The sequence below is a fragment of the Nyctereutes procyonoides genome, unplaced genomic scaffold (genome assembly GCF_905146905.1).
Source record: "Nyctereutes procyonoides isolate TBG_1078 unplaced genomic scaffold, NYPRO_anot_genome, whole genome shotgun sequence".
NCBI lineage: Eukaryota > Metazoa > Chordata > Mammalia > Carnivora > Canidae > Nyctereutes > Nyctereutes procyonoides.
In genome coordinates this window covers 38,029,413-38,050,443 of record NW_026575052.1, presented here as the reverse complement: position 1 = coordinate 38,050,443, position 21,031 = coordinate 38,029,413, and the positions used below count along the sequence as shown (strand labels likewise).

Sequence of the window (21,031 nt, the reverse complement as noted above, 5' to 3'; positions counted from 1 at the left end):
AGAGACCATGGGCCCAGACTTAGCCTTTGGACTGCTTAGTAAGCTGATCTCTGCTCTACCCAAGAGATGAAAATCTTGCAGTAAGGCAAACTGGCATCACTATGAAAGATCATTCATCCCAAATGGGCTTTCAGTATTGAGTGCCAGTCCTATTATATTTTACTATTATTCTCTGCAATATTCACAGCTATTTCAAACTTTTCCACTCTCTACAAACATTGCCACTTGATCATAATGGGTGTTTTGATCTTTTATTACAAAGAGAAACCAGGAAGTCATTCAATGAGAATTCCCTGAATGTCTTATCAACAAACCTACAAACACATTTGCTTCCATTTATCCTTCTTCCTTCTTCCTTCCTGTAATCATGGAAAAATCATCCTTCCTCATATTTAAAGTTAATATCCCTACCTGTGTTCAGATCCTCCTAAGCACTGTCAAAAATCTCACGCCACACATTATCTCCTCTAACTCTAGGATATCTACAAAGTCCCCCTCCCTACTGGCTCATTCCCATCAGCATTAAAAAATGTTCATGTTTCTTTCATCTTATAACAGCAACCCTCTCAAGACAAGAAAACAAAAACCTTTCATCCTATATTCCTAATTAATCTTTCTTCCTCTTCAAATCCACATATTTCTCAACTCACCACAATCGTATTTTTATCTCCACTACTCCCATTCACACTACTCTTCCAGTATCACTGACACTGGCTGTCACCAAGTATAGTCGCCATCTACCTAACTTTTCAGAACATTCAACACAGCTGATCACTCCATCTTCCTTAAAACAATCTCTTTCACTGGCTTCCTTTACATTGCATAGTCTTGATTTGCCTCTTATTCTATTTCTCATTGTTGTCTTTTGCAGGCTTTGTTGTTCCTTTTCCTGTCCCATTAATCTTGGTCCACCTCACGGTTCTGTTCTATGCACTCTTCTCTTCAACTGCCACTTACATGGTAATGACACAAGCCTGTATTTTCTGTGTAGACAACATTCCTCAATACCAGATATGTATAGCTCAATTCCTGGATTATCTTCACTTAGATTTCCTATGAATCCTTCAAATGTAACAAATCTAAAACTGGACTCAATACACCCCTAACCTTTCCCTATCTTAGCAAATAACAATATATTCTCAACTGCCCAAATTAGAGAACATGGGAATAATTCTTGTTCCTTTTAAGTAATAGCTTTATTGAGCTATAGTTGACCTACCATACAATTCACTTATTCAAAGTATGTACTTCAATCAGAAACAAAAATGATCTTATATCCAGTAACTCTAAGTTTACTCATATTAATTTTAATAATTGGCTAGAGATTCTTTTGGATTTTCTATACTCACAGTATCATCTGTGAATAATAATTTAAATTCCTTTCATTTCTTTTTTTTTTTTTTTGCCTTATTGTACTAGCTAGGACTTCCACTGTAATATTGAACAGAGGGAATAACAGAGTTAACTCAGAGGGAAAGCTTTCAACAATTTACCAACAACTAAAATGTTTGCTTGAGGTATGTTTAAAAAAAAATACTCCTTACCAAATTAAGGACTTTCCCTTCTATTCCTAGTATGTTAAAAGTTTTTAAACAATCAGGAAAGAGGATTGAGTTTTGCCATAAAGTATGATGCATTTTTTTTCAACAAACCAAATATAGAGGCAAAGTATCTCAACATAATAAAGAATACACACACACACACACACACACACACATAAATAATAAGCCTACAAGCTAATCTCATGTTCAACAATGAAAAGCTGAAAGTTTTTCCTCTAAGATCAGGGACAAGAGAAGGTTGACTAATCTTACCAGGCTTATTCAATACAGTATTATAAGTCCTAGCTGGGGGTGCCTGGGTGGCATAGTTGGTTAAATGTGCAACTCTAGGGTCATGATTTCAGGGTGGTGGGGTGGAGCCCTGCACTGGACTCTGTGATCAGTGTGCAGTCTGCTTGAAGATTCCCTCTTCCCTTCCTCTGGCCCTTCCATTCATGCTCTCTCACTCTCTAAAATAAGTAAGTAAATCTTAAAAAAAAAAAAAAAAAAAAAAAAAAAGAGCCCTAGCCAGGGTGATGAAACAAGGGAAAAAAGGGAAAAAGCACAAAAATTGGAAAGGAAGAATTTAAACTGTCTCTATTTGCAGATGACATGATATTATATGCAGAAAACCCCAAAGACTCCACCAAAAAACTCTCTGAACTCATAAACAAAATCAATAAAGTTGAAGGCTATAAAAATATGTTGTGTTTCTATATACTAATAATGAACTATCAGAGAGATTAAGAAAATAATTCTATTTACAGCTGCATCAAAAAGAATAGAATACCAAGAAATAAAATGAATGAAGAAGGTAAATGATATGTAAACTGTAAACTATCAGATGTTCATGAAAGAAACTGAAGATACAAATAAACGAAAGGATATTCCATGCTCAGGGGTAGAAAGCAAACTCTGTTAAAATTTACATTCTACCCAAAGTCATCTGCAGATTCAGTGCAAGTACTATAAAAATTCCAATGGTATTTTTACAAAAATAGAAGAAAAATCTTAAAATTTGTATGGAACCACAAAATTCCAAATAGCTAAAGCAATCTTGAGAAAGAAGAAAAAGCTATAGGTATCATACTTCCTGATTTCAAACTATCTCACAAAGCTATAGTAATCAAAACAATATGGCATTGGCATAAAAACAGACACACTAATCAAAAGAACAGAATGGAGAGCCCAGAAACAAACCCATGCATATATGGTGAATAAATTTGTGACAGAGGAGCCAAGAATATAAAACGTGGAAAGGATAGTCTCTTCATGAAAGGATACTGGGAAAACTAGAGAGCAACAAGCAAATTGGACCATTTCTTACACCATATGCAAAAATAAATTACAAAATAGATTAAAGACTTGAGGAGTGCTTGGGTAGCTCATTTGGTGAAGTGTCCAACTCTTGATCTCATGGTTGTGAGTTCAAGGACCACAGTGGGCTCCAAATAAGTCATTAAAAGCTGGATTAGGGAAGCCCCGGTGGCCCAGCGGTTTGGCGCTGCCTTTGGCCCGGGGTGTGATCCTGGAGACCTGGGATCAAGTCCCTGCGTCAGGCTCCCTGCATGGAGCCTGCTTCTCTCCCTCTCCCTGTGTCTCTGCCTCTCTCCCTCTCTCTCTGTCGTGAATAAATAAATAAAATCTTTAAAAAAAAAAAAAAGCTGGATTAAAGATTTGAATGGAAGACCTGAAACCATAAGACTCCTAAAAGAAAACAGTAAGCTCCCTATTACCAATCTTCGGGTGATGATTTTTTTGGATTTGACTCCAAAAACAAAGGGAACAAAAGCAAAAATAAACAAGTAGAACTAGGGCAGCCCGGTGGCTAAGTGGTTTAGCGCCACCTTCAGCCCAGGGCCTGCACCTGGAGACCCGGGATTGAGTCCCGTGTCGGGCTCCCTGCATGGAGCCTGCTTCTCTGCCTCTCTCTGTGTCTCTCATGAATAAATAGATAAAATCTTAAAAAAAAAAAAAAAAAAAAAAAGTAGAACTACACATCAAACTCAAAATCTTCTGCACAGCAAAGGAAACCATCAAGACAAAAAGACAACTTACTAAATAGAAGAAAAAATTTGCAAATCATTTACCTGATAGGAGGTTAATACCTAAAAATACATAAAGAACACATACAACTCAACAGTCAAAGACCACAAACAATCTAATTCAAAAGTGGGCAGAGGAAGTGAATAGGCATTTTTCCAAAGAAGACATACAAATGGCCAACAGGTCCATGAAAAAGTGTTCAGTATCACTAATCATCAGGAAAATGCAAATAGAACCACAGTGAGCTATTACCTCGCACCTATTAGAATGGCTAATTTAAAAAAAGACAAGAGATAACAGGTATTGGTGAGGATGTGGAGAAAAGAGAACCCTTGTGCACTGTTGGTGGGAATGTGAATTGGTATAGCCACTGTAGAAACTGGTATAGAGGTTTCCCAAAAAATTAAAAACAGAACTAACTACCTTATGATACAGCAACCCCACTTCTGGATATATAACCAAGGGAAACGAAGTCACTATCTTGGAGAGATATCTTCACCCCTTTGTTCTTTGCATCATTATTTATTTTATTTTTATTATAGCCAAGTTGCAGAAACAATCTAAGTATCCATAACTATATGAAGAGACAAAGAAGATGAGGTATTTTTGCACAATGAAATAGTATTCAGCCACAAGACAGGAGGATATCTTGTCACTTATGACAACATGGATAGACCCCGAGGGCATTACACTAAGTGAAACAAGTCAGAGATGACAACTATTGTATGATATCACATTATATGTGAAATCTACAAAAGTCAAACTCATAGAAACAAAATAAACAGAATAAAGAGGTTACCAGGGGCTGGTGGGGTGAGGGGGAACGCAAAATGTGGGGTGAGGGGGGAATGCAAAATGTGGAGATGTTGGTTAAAGGGTACAAAACTTAGACAATTAAGAGAAGAAAAAAATTATGCAGGGAAAGCAACTTGAGACAAGAAATATAATACAATCAAAATATGATCAGAAGACAAAAGGAGGTCAATTTAGAGACAGCAAATAATTTAGGTGGAAAAGAGTTAGAAGCTAAGGTTGAGGGAGTAAGGCTTGAGGTTGGGAGAATTAGAACACCAGGCTGAATTTAGACAATGGAAGTCCCTAGAGGTTTTGGGTAGAGACAAAATGAAACCACTTTATATAAATTTTATTCTGGAGTATAACTTACTATAGAAAATATAGGAAGCAAAGTAATGCAGGAATAGCACTTAAAAGTTTTTAGTAATAGTCTAGATGTACACTGTTAGAGAGAGAAATAGAAGAGAAAATATGGGAGAGTTTAAAAAAAGAATTGCTAAGATTTGAGGACTAAATGGATGTGAGGAGTGGTCATGTTCCGTTTGGAACATGTTATATTTGAGGAGATTACCCTACGTTAAAAGTAAGAGAGGTTCAGTAGACAGGTAAGGAAATATGGGACTAAGCTCAGAGAAAGGATTAGCACTAGAATTATAAATTTAACCAAATATCATAAAAACTATCTTTTATTATCTATCTTTGTTATTTAGTATCTACCTATACTAAGCAATAATATTAGTAGCTTTCTTTTCCTTTAAGATTTTAAGTCAATAGAAGACAAATGTAATTTTTTCCTTAAATCACTAGACAGTAAGTTTCAAATAATAAAGAAAATAATAACTAATGTTTTTTGAACACTTACCATATGCTAACCACTATTCTAGGTACTTTACATGTATCAACATATTTAGTCATTCTATAGGGTAAAATCACTACCCCCATTTACAAGTGAGGAAACTGAAACATACAGAAGTGCAGGCACTTCTGTAATGTCACAGAGCTAGTGAGCAGCAGAGCCAAGACAGGGACTCCAGCAGTCTAGCTCTCCTCAACCACCACATATATAACATCTTAGCAAATGATCACACTAAAATACCTTAGTACCTTCATCCTACAGTGCTATTTGGAAAGGTTTTAATATACTTACTTGTAATGTATTTGTATCCCACACTTTCAGAGTTTTATCAAATGAGCTTGATGTGAACATGCCAGTGTCATGAGGATACCACTGTACAGTCTCCACACTATATTTGTGAACATCAGGATGGTTTCTACAAAACAGCAATCATATTTAGAAATACTTGACTTATGTGAGTTTCAAAATGGATACCATATTAATAAGTAGCACTCTCAAGCAGCAGAATATGAATGGTGAAACCTAGATCACAGGCCTGCATCCCAGCTGGTCAGAGGAGAAAGTCCAGGCACCTTTAGTTTCAGGTTTCCGTAGCTAATATGGAGGCCTGCTTCCTACCAAGGCTCATAGAACGGGAGTCTTCCTATTTCTACACTTGAACCTGGAGGAATTAGCCAGCTACAGTGGACCTCTTAATAGAGGGGGGCAATGATTTTTCCTTACTGTAAGAGATATCTTTTCTGGTTTTGGATTTGTTTTTCCCAAATACCATTTTATCAGTATAATCATTCTGAAAATTGTTGAATGCCTCACATAGTTGCAGGGTATCCCACACAATATTGCTTCTGATCAAAGAACTTACTCAATGACAAAAGAATGCAATCGGTAGATGTCCAAGGCACCACACTTATGTAACCCACCACCTATAGAAGCATGATCTGTTGAAGACTCAGTTATGTTATCAGCTATAATACACTACCTCGTAAGGGAGATATGCTGTCCTAAAGGAAGCAGTATATACTCTGAACCAGTGATAAATATAGTATATGTGTCACTTTACTAAATCTTAAATCACACAAACTGGCTATTAAGTAACGTTTATAAGAAGAAGATGGAAATTTGAACACCGAGTGGATATTTAATATTAGGAAGTACTGTGTGAGATAATAGTACCATGGTTAAATTTATAAAATCTCTATTTTTTAGTCATAAACAATAATGAATGAAATACTTCAGGGATTTGCTTCAAAATAATCTTCAGGGGGAGAAGCAGGGTTAGATATTAAACAAGATTGGTTATGATTGATAGTTGCTGAAGCTAGGTAATGGGTACATAGTTCATTATACTATTCTCTTCTTCTGTCTATGCTGAAAATTTTCCATAACAAAATTTAACAGAAGACTACTAGAATCCTACCTAGATAGGACCAGCATGAGTTCTAATTCCTTAAAGTGAAGGTGTGGATCACAGTACAGGGTAAAGGACATTAAGCACCTGAATGAATGAGAACATGAAGGAAAGCCTTAAAGTGTTAGTTCTGGCTGCAAAAAGGACTATAGTATCTACCCCTAATTCCTTTTTATGTCATGCATAATTTACATATTTTAACTGATTTCCCTTTTCTTTCATCTCTCTTCCCTCCCTTATTTTATACAGGTTAACTACAAATTTAAGTCCACAGGTTGCATAATTTGATCGAAGATCTTTGTAAAATAAGTAGAAACATGGACATTATCTTGACCCAGAGCTGGACGTGGTAACAAAGTAGACTTTTGGGAAAGGAATGATTATATTTTGGTTGTATCGTGAATACATCCTTTTTGGTTGTGGTTTGGATACTATGAACTTTTTTTTTTTAAGTTGGATCCAAACTCCTCCCATTTGGGGGACAACTCCTTTATTTAATTGCCTCTTGTTACAGAAAGCTAGGGACTCCAGACATTCTCCCTCCCTCTCCCTTGGCAGTAAGGGCATGGACCTATGTCCTACGCTTCCTCAAACCTGTCTGGAACTCTTAAAATTCCAGCTAGTAATGCAAAACCCAGGGATATTTAACATTATTCATAGTCATGGAGTTGAAAGTCTGTGTTGGTGACATGTTTGCAGAATCCAAACAAAATTGTTCCATTGGTGTGTCTTTGTCTTAGTTTCTTTTAACTTTCTGCTCATTTCTACACCTTTCTCTTACCTTCCTGCCAGTTATATGAGATACTAAATATCTTTCCAATAAATTTCTGCTTAAAACAAGGAAAACTGATTTCTATTTGCTTCTAAGAATCTTCATGTATACCAAGATTTTCCAGTTATAATAAAACAAATTTTTAATGTCGTAATTAAAAATAAAAGCTGATTTATATTTTAAATTTAAAGTTCAGAATAGGACAAAATATTATACTATTATCTTTTATGTTTGACCTGTTATTCTCATTCACATTTTAAGGAGAATTTTGGTATAGAAAGGCAATCTTTTTGGTGCCTAAGAACATACACATTAAGTAAGGCAAAAATAAATATCGGCAAAGTCTAAGCCATATTAACTTAATAAAAGTTTTTAGTGAAGTTATTTTGTCAAGTTATATTATAAAGTCTTCAGATATAAAAATGCACCTTAACTAATTTTGCAAACATGCTCAGTGTATGACCATTTACATCTAAAGTTGTGCTTTTAAAGACAGAGAGAGAATCCAAGAAGAACGTCATGGTAAAACAAAGGACTGACATACTAAGCATTTACTTGACTTAACATACCACAGAAGCAGATCACAGTTCCTCAGGAATAATGTTAGATAGCATGTGCTATATATGAAAATACTATTTTGATATATAACGAATTAAACAACTTAAAATGTTAGCTAAGATAAAAGAAAACGAATAGACTACCTTACACTTTAGAATTTAGGGTTTTTTTTTTTTTTTGGTACAAGTGGAGTGGAATACAAAATGGTACAAGCCTCTTAGAAACCAAGTTTCAGAGTATTTGAAGTGTTATCTTATATTGTACCAAATGTCCCTATAATTATATTGCTTTACAGTGGACTTACAGTTTTTAACATGCTTTTTAAAAGATAATATTTCATTTAAGACTCACCAGAGCCAAGAAACAATCACAAATCTCCTCCTAAATATTCCATGGACTTATGTACCTATTCTAGTGCTTTGGGAACAGCTTTAATACAGAGTGGTTGTTGACATTAATAGTATGAAGTTTTTCCTCTTTAAAGCATTTTCCCATAACCCTTTTCCACTGTTAATTCAAAGCTGCGCTCAGTATTGGATTGGATACAGGTGACAAGAATTAAGTAGACATTATGGACAAACTACAACAATCAAAGAACATCTTTCTAGACTCTTAAAAATAATTCTCACAAGACTAGAAAGCCAGTAGAGAATAGTCAGGAGATAGATGTTGGCAAGGATATAAGAAAGGGGAACTCTCACATTGTTGGTAGAAATGCGAGCTGGTACAGCCACTCTGGAAAACAGTATGGAGGTTCCTCAAAGAGTTGAAAATAGAGCTACCCTACATTCCAGCAATTGTACTACTAGGGATTTGCCCCAAAGATACAAATGTAGTGATCCGAACAGGCACCTGCACCTGTGTCCACAGAAGCCAAACTATGGAAAGAGCTCAGATGTCCATCAACAGATGAATGGATAAAGAAGATGTGGTGCATATATACAATGGAATATTACTCAGCCACCAAAAAAAAAAATTAAATCTTGCCACTTGCAATAATATGGATGGAACTAGAGGATATTATGCTACACAAAATAAGTCAATCAGAGAAAGACAATTATCAATGATCTCATTCATATACAGAATTTAAGAGACAAAACAGAGGATAATTGGAAAAAGGAAGAAAAAAATAAGATAAAATCAGAGGGAGAAAAATCAGAAGAGACTCTTAGTCATAGGAAACAAACTGAGGGTTGCTGGAGATGGGGTATGTGATGGGATGGGGTAAGTGAACATCAAAGAGGGCACAGGATACAATGAGCACTGGGTATTATAGAAGACTGATCAATCACTGACTTCTACCTCTGAAACTAATTAATATACTATATGTTAATTAACTGAATTTAAACTTAAAAATGCAAAAATAATTGGAGACTTAAGACAGAGGTATGTTAAGTTAGGCAGTTTGAGTAAGTAGAGAGATAAGATGGTTGTGTGTCGGTATGTTACGTGTGTGTGTTTGGTGAGGGATTGTCAGTACATTTACTGCTTCTAGCCATTAATTTTTCTGTTATATTAATATCGGTTGAAAATATAATTTGTGCTTATAATTAGCTGAAAGGCTTATAAATAAATCTTACACTAAGTGGTACTAAAAACTATAACTAGTTACTGTGGTGTGCTATGTAGGTGTACAACAAAAAGGACATAACCAAAGGTTTTTATTTTCAAGAAAATGTCAAGGGATATCCACGTGAAATGTGACATCTGAACAATTTACTTGAGATCATCATATGACTGCTATTTTCATATTTTGCATTTGACACAAAAAGTACTAAAATGTTTATAAATTCATGAATTACATTTTTAATACACACCTGCCAATGGAACACACTGCTTTACATGTGTAATAAGGTTGTCTGCTGGAGTTCTCAAGATCATAAAGTACAATCACACCATCTGAACCACCTGATAACATGCTAATAATAAAAAAGTTCACATTAATTTATCATTTTATGTACTTCATTTACTTATTACATATTTCTGAAAATTACTCATCTACAAATACCCAAATGTATTATGCCCACAAATACAGAGTAAATCTTCAATAATATAGATTTTTAATAAACTAAAATTTCTCAATCTAATATTTGCAGAATAATATAAAAAGATTCAATCTGTGACCATTTAAAGTTTACCTTTATAATTCCAAAAAGGACAGTAGAAACAAGATGGCAAAATATCTATCTTCATTAAGAAAGTAAAATATTATGAAATCATTCTTAATGTCCTAATAAAAATTGTGCTAAATGAAAATGGAATCAGACAGACCAGCTGCTACTGATGTTAGCCTGCTATCTGACTCTGGGCAAGTTACTTCATCTCCCTAAGCCTTTAAACATTTGCGAAAAAGGGTACATTTTCCTAAATCATAAAGATGATGTAAAGATAAAAGTTATATGCAAGTGAGTTTTATACTGCCTCATACAAAAAAAGGGATCAATAAACATTAGATTCCTTCCATTATTAAAACCACATTTACTCACTTTAACTTTGAGCACCAGAAATGTGCTACGTACTCTGCTAATAAAACTCTGTGAACAAGACTGGCATAGTTCCTGTCTTTCCAAAGTCTACAATCTGGCAGGAAAGAAAAACAGATCTATGAATTTATATCTAGATGAAGTATTGCTATTTGTTAGTCTTACTGCTCATAGTCAAACCTCATGTTGCTGTCTCTCAACTCATTCGGGTTCTCTGATTTTATTCTTTGGTAAATTCCTAAGGAAGGGCTAATGAGAGAAACAGTCCCTGAATTCTTATGTGTTATTGACAATTTGCCTGTTCTTTTGTACTTGAAAATCAGTCTGGATATATATATATATAATCCTTGACTCATATTTTAATTCCTTGAACATCTGAGATAAGAAACATCCTTTCTTTGGGAATAAACCCCCAAATAAGTTTAGTTAAAGTAGGATTTTCTTTCCCTTATATACAGTTTCAGATCTCACTTATATCAGGCAACTTTTCTTGAATTATAGCTTTAATATTGACTCTGTTCTCCTCCTTTGGGTTTCTTCTTTGGGAATTCCTATTAAATGTATGCTGAATCTTCTTTGCATATCTTTGACGTATGTCTCTGTATCTTGAATTCCTTACCTTTCTCCATTTCTTTTTTTAAAATTTTCTTTCTACCTTCTATTTCTAAGGTATTACCTCTTATATTCATTTGCTTTATTCCTTACATCTGCCTTTTATTTCTAAGCTTTTCTTGAGTTTGTTCATCTCATTTCTGAGTTTTCTTAATTTCGACTTCCATTATTCTTCTAGATCTTGTATCTTTTTAAAATGACCTTTAGCTAGGTTTTGAAATATTATATACAGAGTTCTCAACTATTTTGTGGGTATGTCTTTTTGGCACAGCTACACTGTCTAAAGGGGCATTACTTAGTCTCTTTGTTCTTATACTAATTTTGAATGGACTCTGATTTTAATTCTATTATTTTGCTCATATTTCTATAAAATTAATTTTCTTAAACTTTAAAAAGGAGTCTTGGTTTAGAATAATATTTAAATTTTGTATCTCTGGAATATCTTCTTTTTTCATAAGATGTTTAATACATGGAAGCTCACTTTCAGAGATTTTTCTTGGTTCTGTTCAGCTCCCCAATTTTTTTCTGGGCCATTTTTTCCCTTTATTTCTATTGTTCCTATACTGCTCAATTTGGATTCTATTCCAAGTAGTTTCTCCTCATTATAGGGCTTTGCCTTTTCGGAGATCTTAAGTTGATTAGCTGGAGAGATTATAGGATCTAGACTGCTCCAGACCCTTTCAATCTTACTGTAAATACCTCAATAATTGGGAGCATGTCATCCTCTCCCAAGAGACATCCACTGTTGTCAGGTTAGCTTGCTGAACTTTCAAGTAACGATTATTTCAGAGTTATAAGGTCTACTAGATGCTCCACTGGTTTCCATTGCCTCTTCTGATACAGACGCTGATACTACATATATCTTGTAATTATCGTGATTTGTTCCCACTCAACCATATTTTGTGGTTTGTGTGATATGTGATCACTTACACTTGTTATAAGTGTTATACATTCATTTTTTATAATCACCCTCTTTAGTTTTTTTGTTATTCAAAATGCAAGATAAAGAGCTTCTGCCAGAAATGAAGACAATTCTTTACTGAGAAAGTCTTGTCTATTAAAAACATCTCAGTTCATCTAAATTGTGTGCTTAGTGATGGACTAGACTTACATTCTGGCACAAGCTCCTAATCTTGTTGTTAACCAGTTACAAAGGGTTCATGAACCAGCAGCATGTCCAAGTAGCACTGATTTATAGACTTGTTTTAAGAAAAATTCAATACCAATTTGTAGAACAATAAGGTTAATTTAAAAGTAGTTCTCCAAAGTTCTTTGCTGAATCTGATTGTTGATGGGTAGTAAAGAATGATAGCAAGTAATGCCATGCTAAAGTGTTCATTTTTTTTTTTTTAGTTAACTTTTGTAGTTAACTAAGTGTACATAGGAAAATATTTAGAAATTTTAACAACTACAATTCTTATTTTCATTGACAGAATCTTGCAGCTTGTTTGGACATACCTGTGAGTTACCTGAACACCAAAATCAATTCTGAAAATATTTTTGCTTCCTATTTGAATTTTGTGAAATACTTTTTTTTTTTTACATGGCACTACATGTATTCTCAATGCAAAAACAAAAAATTATATTCAAAGGTAGACATTTTAACTGAATTTAAATTGTATTTGCAGTTATGTCAGACATTTCATCTTTGCCAGAATGATTCCCAAAAGATTTCCTTGGATTCTATTAATTGGTTGAAACAATTGAACCACTATCGGAATTAAATGATTTTGTATTCGAAGGATCTGTTGACAATGACATTATTTAACTGTGAGGTTATTATTCCGCTCATAGAGTGATGACAATAAGAGATATAGTTTCATGTTTTTATATGAACAAGAAAACCTGGTATTAAAGATGAATAACATTAACTTAGAAGAATTTAAAAGATATCAAAGAAAATTCAAGCTTCACAGAATGATATGCAAATGTACTTTATGAAAATGCACTTGTTAAAATATTATTTTCAGGGAGACTACTTAATAAAAATTCTAACTTTGGAAATAAGTGCTTCTTTACCAGATGTGCACATTCTAGCTTCTATTATGATTTCAGTGATATCACTATAACTCTCATGGTGGTTGATAAATATTAAAAAGTATTTTGAGCAAATTATATGGCCACTTATTTTCTTAAGAAAAACATTAATATTTACTTTTCCATTAAACATCTATTTTGCTTTTTATTACTCTTTGCTGCCAAATGCAAAATGCAAGTTTTGGCAAACAAGTGAAATAGTTACAGAATTTACCATGCAATGGAGGAAACCACCATAGTAAGAATCTTGACATTTCTCAGTATGCTCTGCAAAAAGACTCCTCAGCCTGTATTTCTCACACATATTTTATGCACATATAATCTGTGATTTCTCATATTTTTCATTGACTCTGACAACTGGTAGCTTACTGGCTTCATGTATTTCACAGGTTAGACAAATGATCTCTATTCCAAATGGCTGGCTGGAGAAGCAGTACTGATTATCTTTTCCATAAGCACCCATGAGTAAAAGAAATCAGCTATTCCTTCCTGTTCATGTCATTATTTTACAGGCAAATGGACCACAGCTGACCTGAATGGGAGGTGCTATGTTGCATCTGGAAAAGTTCAGAACACAGAAAAGAATTATATCGCTAATCACCTTTTAGATATGACCATGTGTTGAAGTGAGAATGTGTTCACTGTATATGTTTCCTATATACTGCTATGTGGGACTATGACAGTGGCTGAAAATTAAAAACACAATTCTATCAAACCTGTCTGGTTTATTTTAATGTAAATAATAATAACTCTTTATTATAATACAAAAACTCTGCTAAACATACATGATACAATAAACTTTAGTTACTTCTATACTTGTTCTAATTACAAACTACATGGAGCTTTTTGAACTTTCTTGTAAGAGTAATATGGGATCAAGATTTTTTTTTTTTTTTATGATAGAGAGAGAGAGAGAGAGAGAGAGAGAGAGAGGCAGAGACATAGGCAGAGGGAGAAGCAGGCTCCACGCACCGGGAGCCCGACGTGGGATTCGATCCTGGGTCTCCAGGATCGCGCCCTGGGCCAAAGGCAGGTGCCAAACCGCTGCGCCACCCAGGGATCCCGATCAAGATGTTTTAAGTGGGTGTGAGGCATGTTCATATTCACAATTTTCAAAACACTCAAACTGTTGAAGTAAAAGTATAGGTGATAATGCTTTGGATTAACAGGAGTGAGGGCAACCATTTATGATACGCCAGGTCCTATGCTAATTATACATTACACGTATAATCTCAAATTACAACAAACTTGTTAGGTAGCTGTTATCGCTGGCATTGCAAAGCTAAGGTAACGGAGAATTAAAAAAGGTTAGGTCATCTGCTCAAGGTCACTTAGCTGCTAAGTGATAAAGCCTAGGAAGAGCTCAAATAGTGGTCTGGACTTCTTCAACTGAATTCTCCAACATATACCATTACTTTTTATATTCTATCTATATTCCCATTAGACTCCTTCAGAGTAGCAACTCTGTGTTAAAATGATAGCTAAAAAGCACACACCCCAGCACTTAAAAGCCCTCTGCATCCAAAGAGGTTTAATGTCTGCTGATTTCACAAGGAATATATTTATATATAGTAGTTGGGAAATGTTTACCTGGCAATATTTTAAGAGTGTGATGTTATGTATTTATTTAAATTAGTAATGTCAGATTTAAAATGCTACAATTTAGAACTTTTACTACTTTTTATGAACTTTTTACATAAGTAATCTGAAAGCAAGATTTTACTGCATATCATTTTGAAAAAAAAAAAAGACTGTATAATGAACTTACTATCTTGCTTCAACAGGTTCAATGTCCAGGGTGTTAACTCCACTGCCATGGATCCTTTCAACATCTCTGTCTTTGTTTAACTCTAGTCCCAAAACCCTTGAAAAAAAATATAAAAATGGAAAGGGAGGAAAATAAAGATAAAACTAAACAATAAAAAAGCAATTTAAGCATTAAAAACATCCTTACTTCGCCAAAATTACATTTAGTAGAAAAATTATAAGTAACATTTAAATCTTCTACCATACAGAGGTATTTATAAATTTTTAAAGATCTTATATGAATTTCAAAAATACCAATACTAACAATTACATGTAAAGAATTTCTTTGAAGCATTATCTTAAACTTCCTTTGAAAGAGGTAGTTTATTAAGTTTTTATTAAGATATTTACAGACTGAAATAAATTTCATGAACAAAAGGTTAAATTCTATCTTAAACTCAACTGAGGACACCTAGTGGACAAAAGCTTAAATTACAGTACTTAAAAAAAAAATTCCCCCCCCCCCCCCCGCCGCAAAAAAAAAAAAAAATTCCCTGAAGTGTTTCTTATACCTTAGGTAGAAACACAAGGAGTACATTCAATTTAACAATTAAGCACATTTAAAATAAAAAAAAATTAAGCACATTTTTAAAAAGCTAATTAAGTATATATAAAAAAATGATTAACAAGCACTCTTAAAATAAGATGAATGATATTTCTGATATTGCATAACTGTAAACCATCATTATTCTGGAGAGGATATTAAGATTAAATGATTTAATACATGAAAAATGCTCATTACAATGATTAGCACATACTAAGTGCCCACTGAATGTTAACTATAAGAATTTAAAAAAAAAAGAATTTTTCTTCATTTGTTGGATGTTAAAGAGCATTGAAATTAAATTAACTAAAATAATTTCTAAATTCAATACTGACCAACATGATGCTAATCTACAGGAAAATTTTTAGCCTATTTGTCAGTTTTATTTTTTAAAAATAACAATGCATAGTGCTAGAAAAGACACAAACTGATACTTCTAATGTACTCACGGTAGCAGTATTAGTAATTATAAATGTTTTAGTAATCATTTTAGCATATCAAATGTTTGATTTATTTATTTTAAAGATTTTATTTATTTATTCATGAGAGAGAGAGAGAGAGAGAGAGGCAGAGACACAGGCAGAAGGAGAAGCAGGCTCCATGCAGGGAGCCCGATGGGGGACCCCATCCCCCTGAGCCAAAGGCAGGTGCTCCATCACTGAGCCACCCAGGTGTCCCTCAAATGTTTGATTTAAAGATATACACGTGCCTTTGTCTTCTTGAACAGTTTAGTCTTAGGTTCAAATATCTAGTCTAACCCCTAACTCCTTTTCTGACCTTGATCAATTACAGTAACAGCTAATATTAAGGGCCTACTATTTGCCGACACTGTAATTAGTGGTAATAAGTGTATGAGTGGTCATCCGAAGTGGTGGATTTCCTAGGTGTTAGGTTATATTAGTAACTGCTTTTCCTGATTATAAAACTAAGACATAAGTAATCTGTCCAGGGTCACATATCTAACAATTGGCTGAACTTGGATCTGAACTCTCATACTTTCACTACAGACTATCAGGCTCCTCTGCCATCTCTGAGCTTCAGTATTTCACCAGAAAATAATTTTTCACATTTTCCAGTGAAATTCCATTTTTTCTTCTTAAAATAGTTTTCTATTCCATGATTTTTCATTTTTATTTTATTTTACTTTACTTTTTTGAGAAAGAGAAAGAGCATGCATGAGCAAGTGAGGAGAGGCTGCGGGAGAAGGAGAGTGAGAACTGTAAGCCCCAACATGGGGATGGATCTCACAACTCTGAGACCCTCACCTGAGGTGAAATCAAGAGTCAGACGCTTACCTGAGCCACCAAGGCACCCCTACTTGATGATTTTTCAAATAGTAATGTGGGCTTCTTGTAACCAGTAAAATATAAACAAACATGGACAAATGTAATCACCCCTTCCTTCAGTTTCTTTCTCTAAATAGTGAAAATATGGTTACCATTATCATTAATATGTTTATTTTTGATCACGACTCTATGTAACCAATCTCCCATCACCAACACCATCTCCATCACCAACAAGAAAATTGCTCACCAGGCTCGGCCTTTAGTTTTTGCCTCCCCTAAAACCCCTGTCATCTAGGCTTGTCAGTCCCCACAAGTAGACTGCTCAAGGTCTGCAATATCACTCTGAGCCAATCTAATCCCAGCCTGTGTATGGAAGCCTACCTTTGCCCAACCTAAAGACTTTAGGACTGAATATTTAGGGGAACTAAGAGGGGCTAAGTAAAGGAAAATAGGAGGGTAATAGGATAGGGAAACAAGGGCAGGGTGTGTGTGGAAGGAGGCAACATGTGCAAAAATGAGTTAATATAGCAGGCCAGAGACTGTTATCCTTGGAAAGGCCCACTTGTAAGATTGGCCTTTGTCTGCTTCTGCGATTTCAGGAGGGTCGCTATCATTCCTGGATAAAAATAGTTCACTGTGCTTAAACTATGTGGAGCAAACAAGGTGCTTTGTGATAAATACCTGCTTTCCTTCTGGGAGTCTGGAATTTTGGTACATGTTATGTACATGCATGTGCATGCTACAAGTTATGGTTCATGCACTGAAAGAAGAGATAAACAAAGTCCTTCAGATGGAAGGGAAATGATATAAGAAGAAAACTTAGGATATTAGGATTAAAGAGAGAGCAATGGAAATGGTAAATATCTAGGCAAATATAATTGACAATTCTTCTCATTCAAGTATGCTTGATAGCTGAAAACAAAATGAAAACATTATCTGATGGAGTTTACAATGAATGTAAATGTAACATGTGGGGCAATGTATACCATGGAGCGTAAAGATAAAGTTTCTATGTGCCAAATGAAGCAGTAAAATATTGATTCTAAGCAGAAAATGAAAAGTGGGTATTTTATAATTCCTAGAGTAACCACCAAAAACATATAATGAGATGTCACAAGAGATAAATTAACATGGGATATAACTTTTCAAATAAGTTTGAAAGGGAAAAAAAGAAAAAAGAAAACAAAAAAAACATAGAGCAACCAGCACTCTCATCCATCACTGGTGGGAATGGTAAGCTTCTAGAAAACTACCAGTCTTAGAAAGTGAAACACAGGCTCTACGTATTCCACTGTTAGGCGTGCAGCCAAGAGAAATGAAAGCACATATCCACACAAAGACTTGTACATGAACGTTCATACGTAATAGCCTAAAACTAGAAAGATTTAAAAGTCCATCAACAAGGATGGATGATAAATGTGATATATCATGGATATATCCATGGATGAATAAATTGTGATATATCCACAGAATAGAATATTCCTCAGCAGTAAAAAAGAATCAAGAGGAGATATTTCAAAAATAATTATGCTGAATGAAAAGAGCCAGACAAAGCATGATTTTATTTACACAAAATTCTGGAATATGCAAGTAATCTGTGCTGACAGAAAGCAGAGGAGTTGTTTCCTGGAGTAAAACAGGACAAAGCAGGGGAAGAAAAGAAGGATTACAAAGAGTTAGGATGAAATTTTTGGCTTATGGATATTTGTTATTTTGATGGTGATGGTTTCAAAAGCATTTATGTATGTCAAAACTCATCCAACTGTTTAATGTGCAACGTATTGTATGTCAATAGCACCTCAAGAAAGTTGTAAAAAGAAGGGGTAAGAATTGTAAACTTTGCCTATCAGTGTTTATGCTTTTGCCCTTAATCACTGACAAGGAGGGCTTGGGGCAAATTATTGAATAGACATCTTCTTTAAATAAAACAGGACTGGGGATCCCTGGGTGGCGCAGCAGTTTGCCGCCTGCCTTTGGCCCAGGGCCCCGATCCTGGAGACCCGGGATCGAATCCCATGTTGGGCTCCCGGTGCATGGAGCCTGCTTCTCCCTCTGCCTGTGTCTCTGCCTCTCTCTCTCTCTCTCTCTGTATGACTATCATAAATAAATAATAAAAAAATAATAATAAATAAATAAATAAAACAGGACTGTGTAGTTGTTTAGTTAAGCAAAGATATCACTTAATGCAGTGAATCTTTAAAAAAAAGGAACACTACCTTAAATACTTTAAATTAAATATAAACAGTCCTCACTTTGCAGTTTGCAAACTAAACACAGAATGCAAGTTACCATGATTTAGTTAAATGCCAGACCCCCCAATAATATGGTTCAAAACTCAGTTACCATGGTATATTAACTGTATACTTTATGACTAGTAGCATAAAGCACACAAGCTGGCTACTACCTTTTGGGTCCTCAAATCACTACAAAATTAACATGTACATTATAATTTGTGACCAATTTACATGACTTCTTTCAAATTCTATAGATGATTGGTTACTGGAATTTGTTATTCATTTATGTACAGCTTGCAAAGTTCTGTGCTTCTGAGATAAACCTGTAAGAAATTCTAGAAAAATGGATAATTAAAAGAAGGAATTGGACAACAAAATGGAAGTGCACCAAAAATATGCTAAGTAATATTGCTGAAGTAAAACTAAAATGGAATGTAAACGGGATTACAGAAGAAATAGCTGACTGTAGAAATGTGATACTGTGGCCATTTGAGAATCTCTAGAGATGCAGAGTGAGGAAATCAATGCAGGTGAGTAAACTTACCCAAATAAATGAGGAAAAGTGGTCGTGATGAAAAGGCTCAAGATGTCTCAGAGGAAATGACACTGGCAAAAACCTTCACATTAAAAAAACTCTCAGAAATATTTCATGACATTTAAATGCAAAGGATAAAATGCTGGAATCAGATTCAGACTTAGAAAGGAGAATGATAATTAGCCAGAATATAGAAGATATACTCAACTTGCATTAGAAGTTATACGAGAGAAGATCAGTGCCACTCAAACTACTCTTGATTTGTTGGGTTTTTTAAAACAAAGAAATAACTGTAGTTATTATTTCCAATGTTTTACATTGGAAAGTACATTTACATTACAGTGTACTAAATATTAGCTTTATTATTTTTTCAAATTTTTTTTTTTAGATTTTATTTATTTATTCATGAGAGACACAGAGAGAGAGGCAGAGACATAGGAAGAGGGAGGAGAAGCAGGGTCTATGCAGACAGCCCGACAGGGGACCCGACCCAGGCATCCCAGGATCATGCCCTGAGCCGAAGGCAGATGCCCAACTGCTGAGCTACCCAGGTGTCCCTATTTTTTCGTTTCTTGTATATTGACGACTAACAATAAAGGTTTACTGTTTGACAAAGAAATATTAAATATCACAGAACAATGATAATTTTCTACAGTGATAATTAAAATTACTTTCCATAGATTTTGGCTGGCACAATTAGTTTTATAGATGTGTAATATTACACAAAGCAAGGACTGTCCGAATGTTTATATGCCAATTGCTTGAAGTAGAATTAAATGTGCTGAACAGAGTGCCAAATCACTTTTCTTTTACAAACCATACCAATAACTATATGTATTCTATGATTTTCAGGGATTTTCAAAAATGTTTTATTTGGGGAGCTGGGGTGACTGAGGTAGTTGAGTATCTGATTCCTGATTTTGACTCATGTAATGATCTCAGGGTCGGGAGATGGAGCCCTGTGTCTGGCTCTGTGCTGAGCACAGATTCTGTTTAAGATTCTCTCCCTCTCCTCCTGCCCGTCCCCTGCTTGCAAGTGTGTGTGCGTGAGTGCATTTCTCTCTCAATAAAAAATAAATAAATAAAATAAAAATATGTTTTATTTAACTTTTTTAGTGGGGTAAACAATTAATGCATATGCCAAGCAAATGAATATGGAATCTCAGACATGAAAAGCAACTGAAGGTGGAATCTTTCTCAAGCAAAGGTTGTCATCCCTGGCTCCACATTATAATCACCTAGAGAACTTAATAAAGAATTTCCAGTGTCCTTGACCAATTAAATCAGAATCTCTGGAGTTGGAACTTTGGCATGAATACTTTTTCCACAGTGTTTTTTCCAAATCACCTTATATTATTCCAATATTATGGCAAAGTTGTGGAAACCTGTTCTTTTTTTATTTTCCTCCAGTCTTTCATAATGATTTTCTCAATCATACCTCATTGAACAGCATTTTATTTTAAGCCATTTGTTTGGATTACTTCAAAATGGCCCATTTAGTTTTTCTAAGAATGATAA

At 34.6% G+C, this 21,031-nt stretch overlaps 1 protein-coding gene across 4 annotated transcripts in view; it reads right to left on the bottom strand.

Moving 5' to 3' along the window:
• ERCC8 (ERCC excision repair 8, CSA ubiquitin ligase complex subunit) overlaps window positions 1–21,031 on the bottom strand; it is a 54,350-nt gene that overhangs the window by 29,386 nt on the left and 3,933 nt on the right. For all 4 annotated transcript variants that reach the window (XM_055332112.1, XM_055332114.1, XM_055332115.1 and 1 more), the window contains exons 2-4: window positions 14,877–14,972; window positions 9,794–9,895; window positions 5,530–5,653 (exon numbers count right to left, since the gene is read on the bottom strand). In XM_055332112.1, coding sequence (XP_055188087.1) covers window positions 5,530–5,653; window positions 9,794–9,895; window positions 14,877–14,972 — 322 coding nt within the window. The remainder of the gene's footprint in view (window positions 1–5,529; window positions 5,654–9,793; window positions 9,896–14,876; window positions 14,973–21,031) is intronic.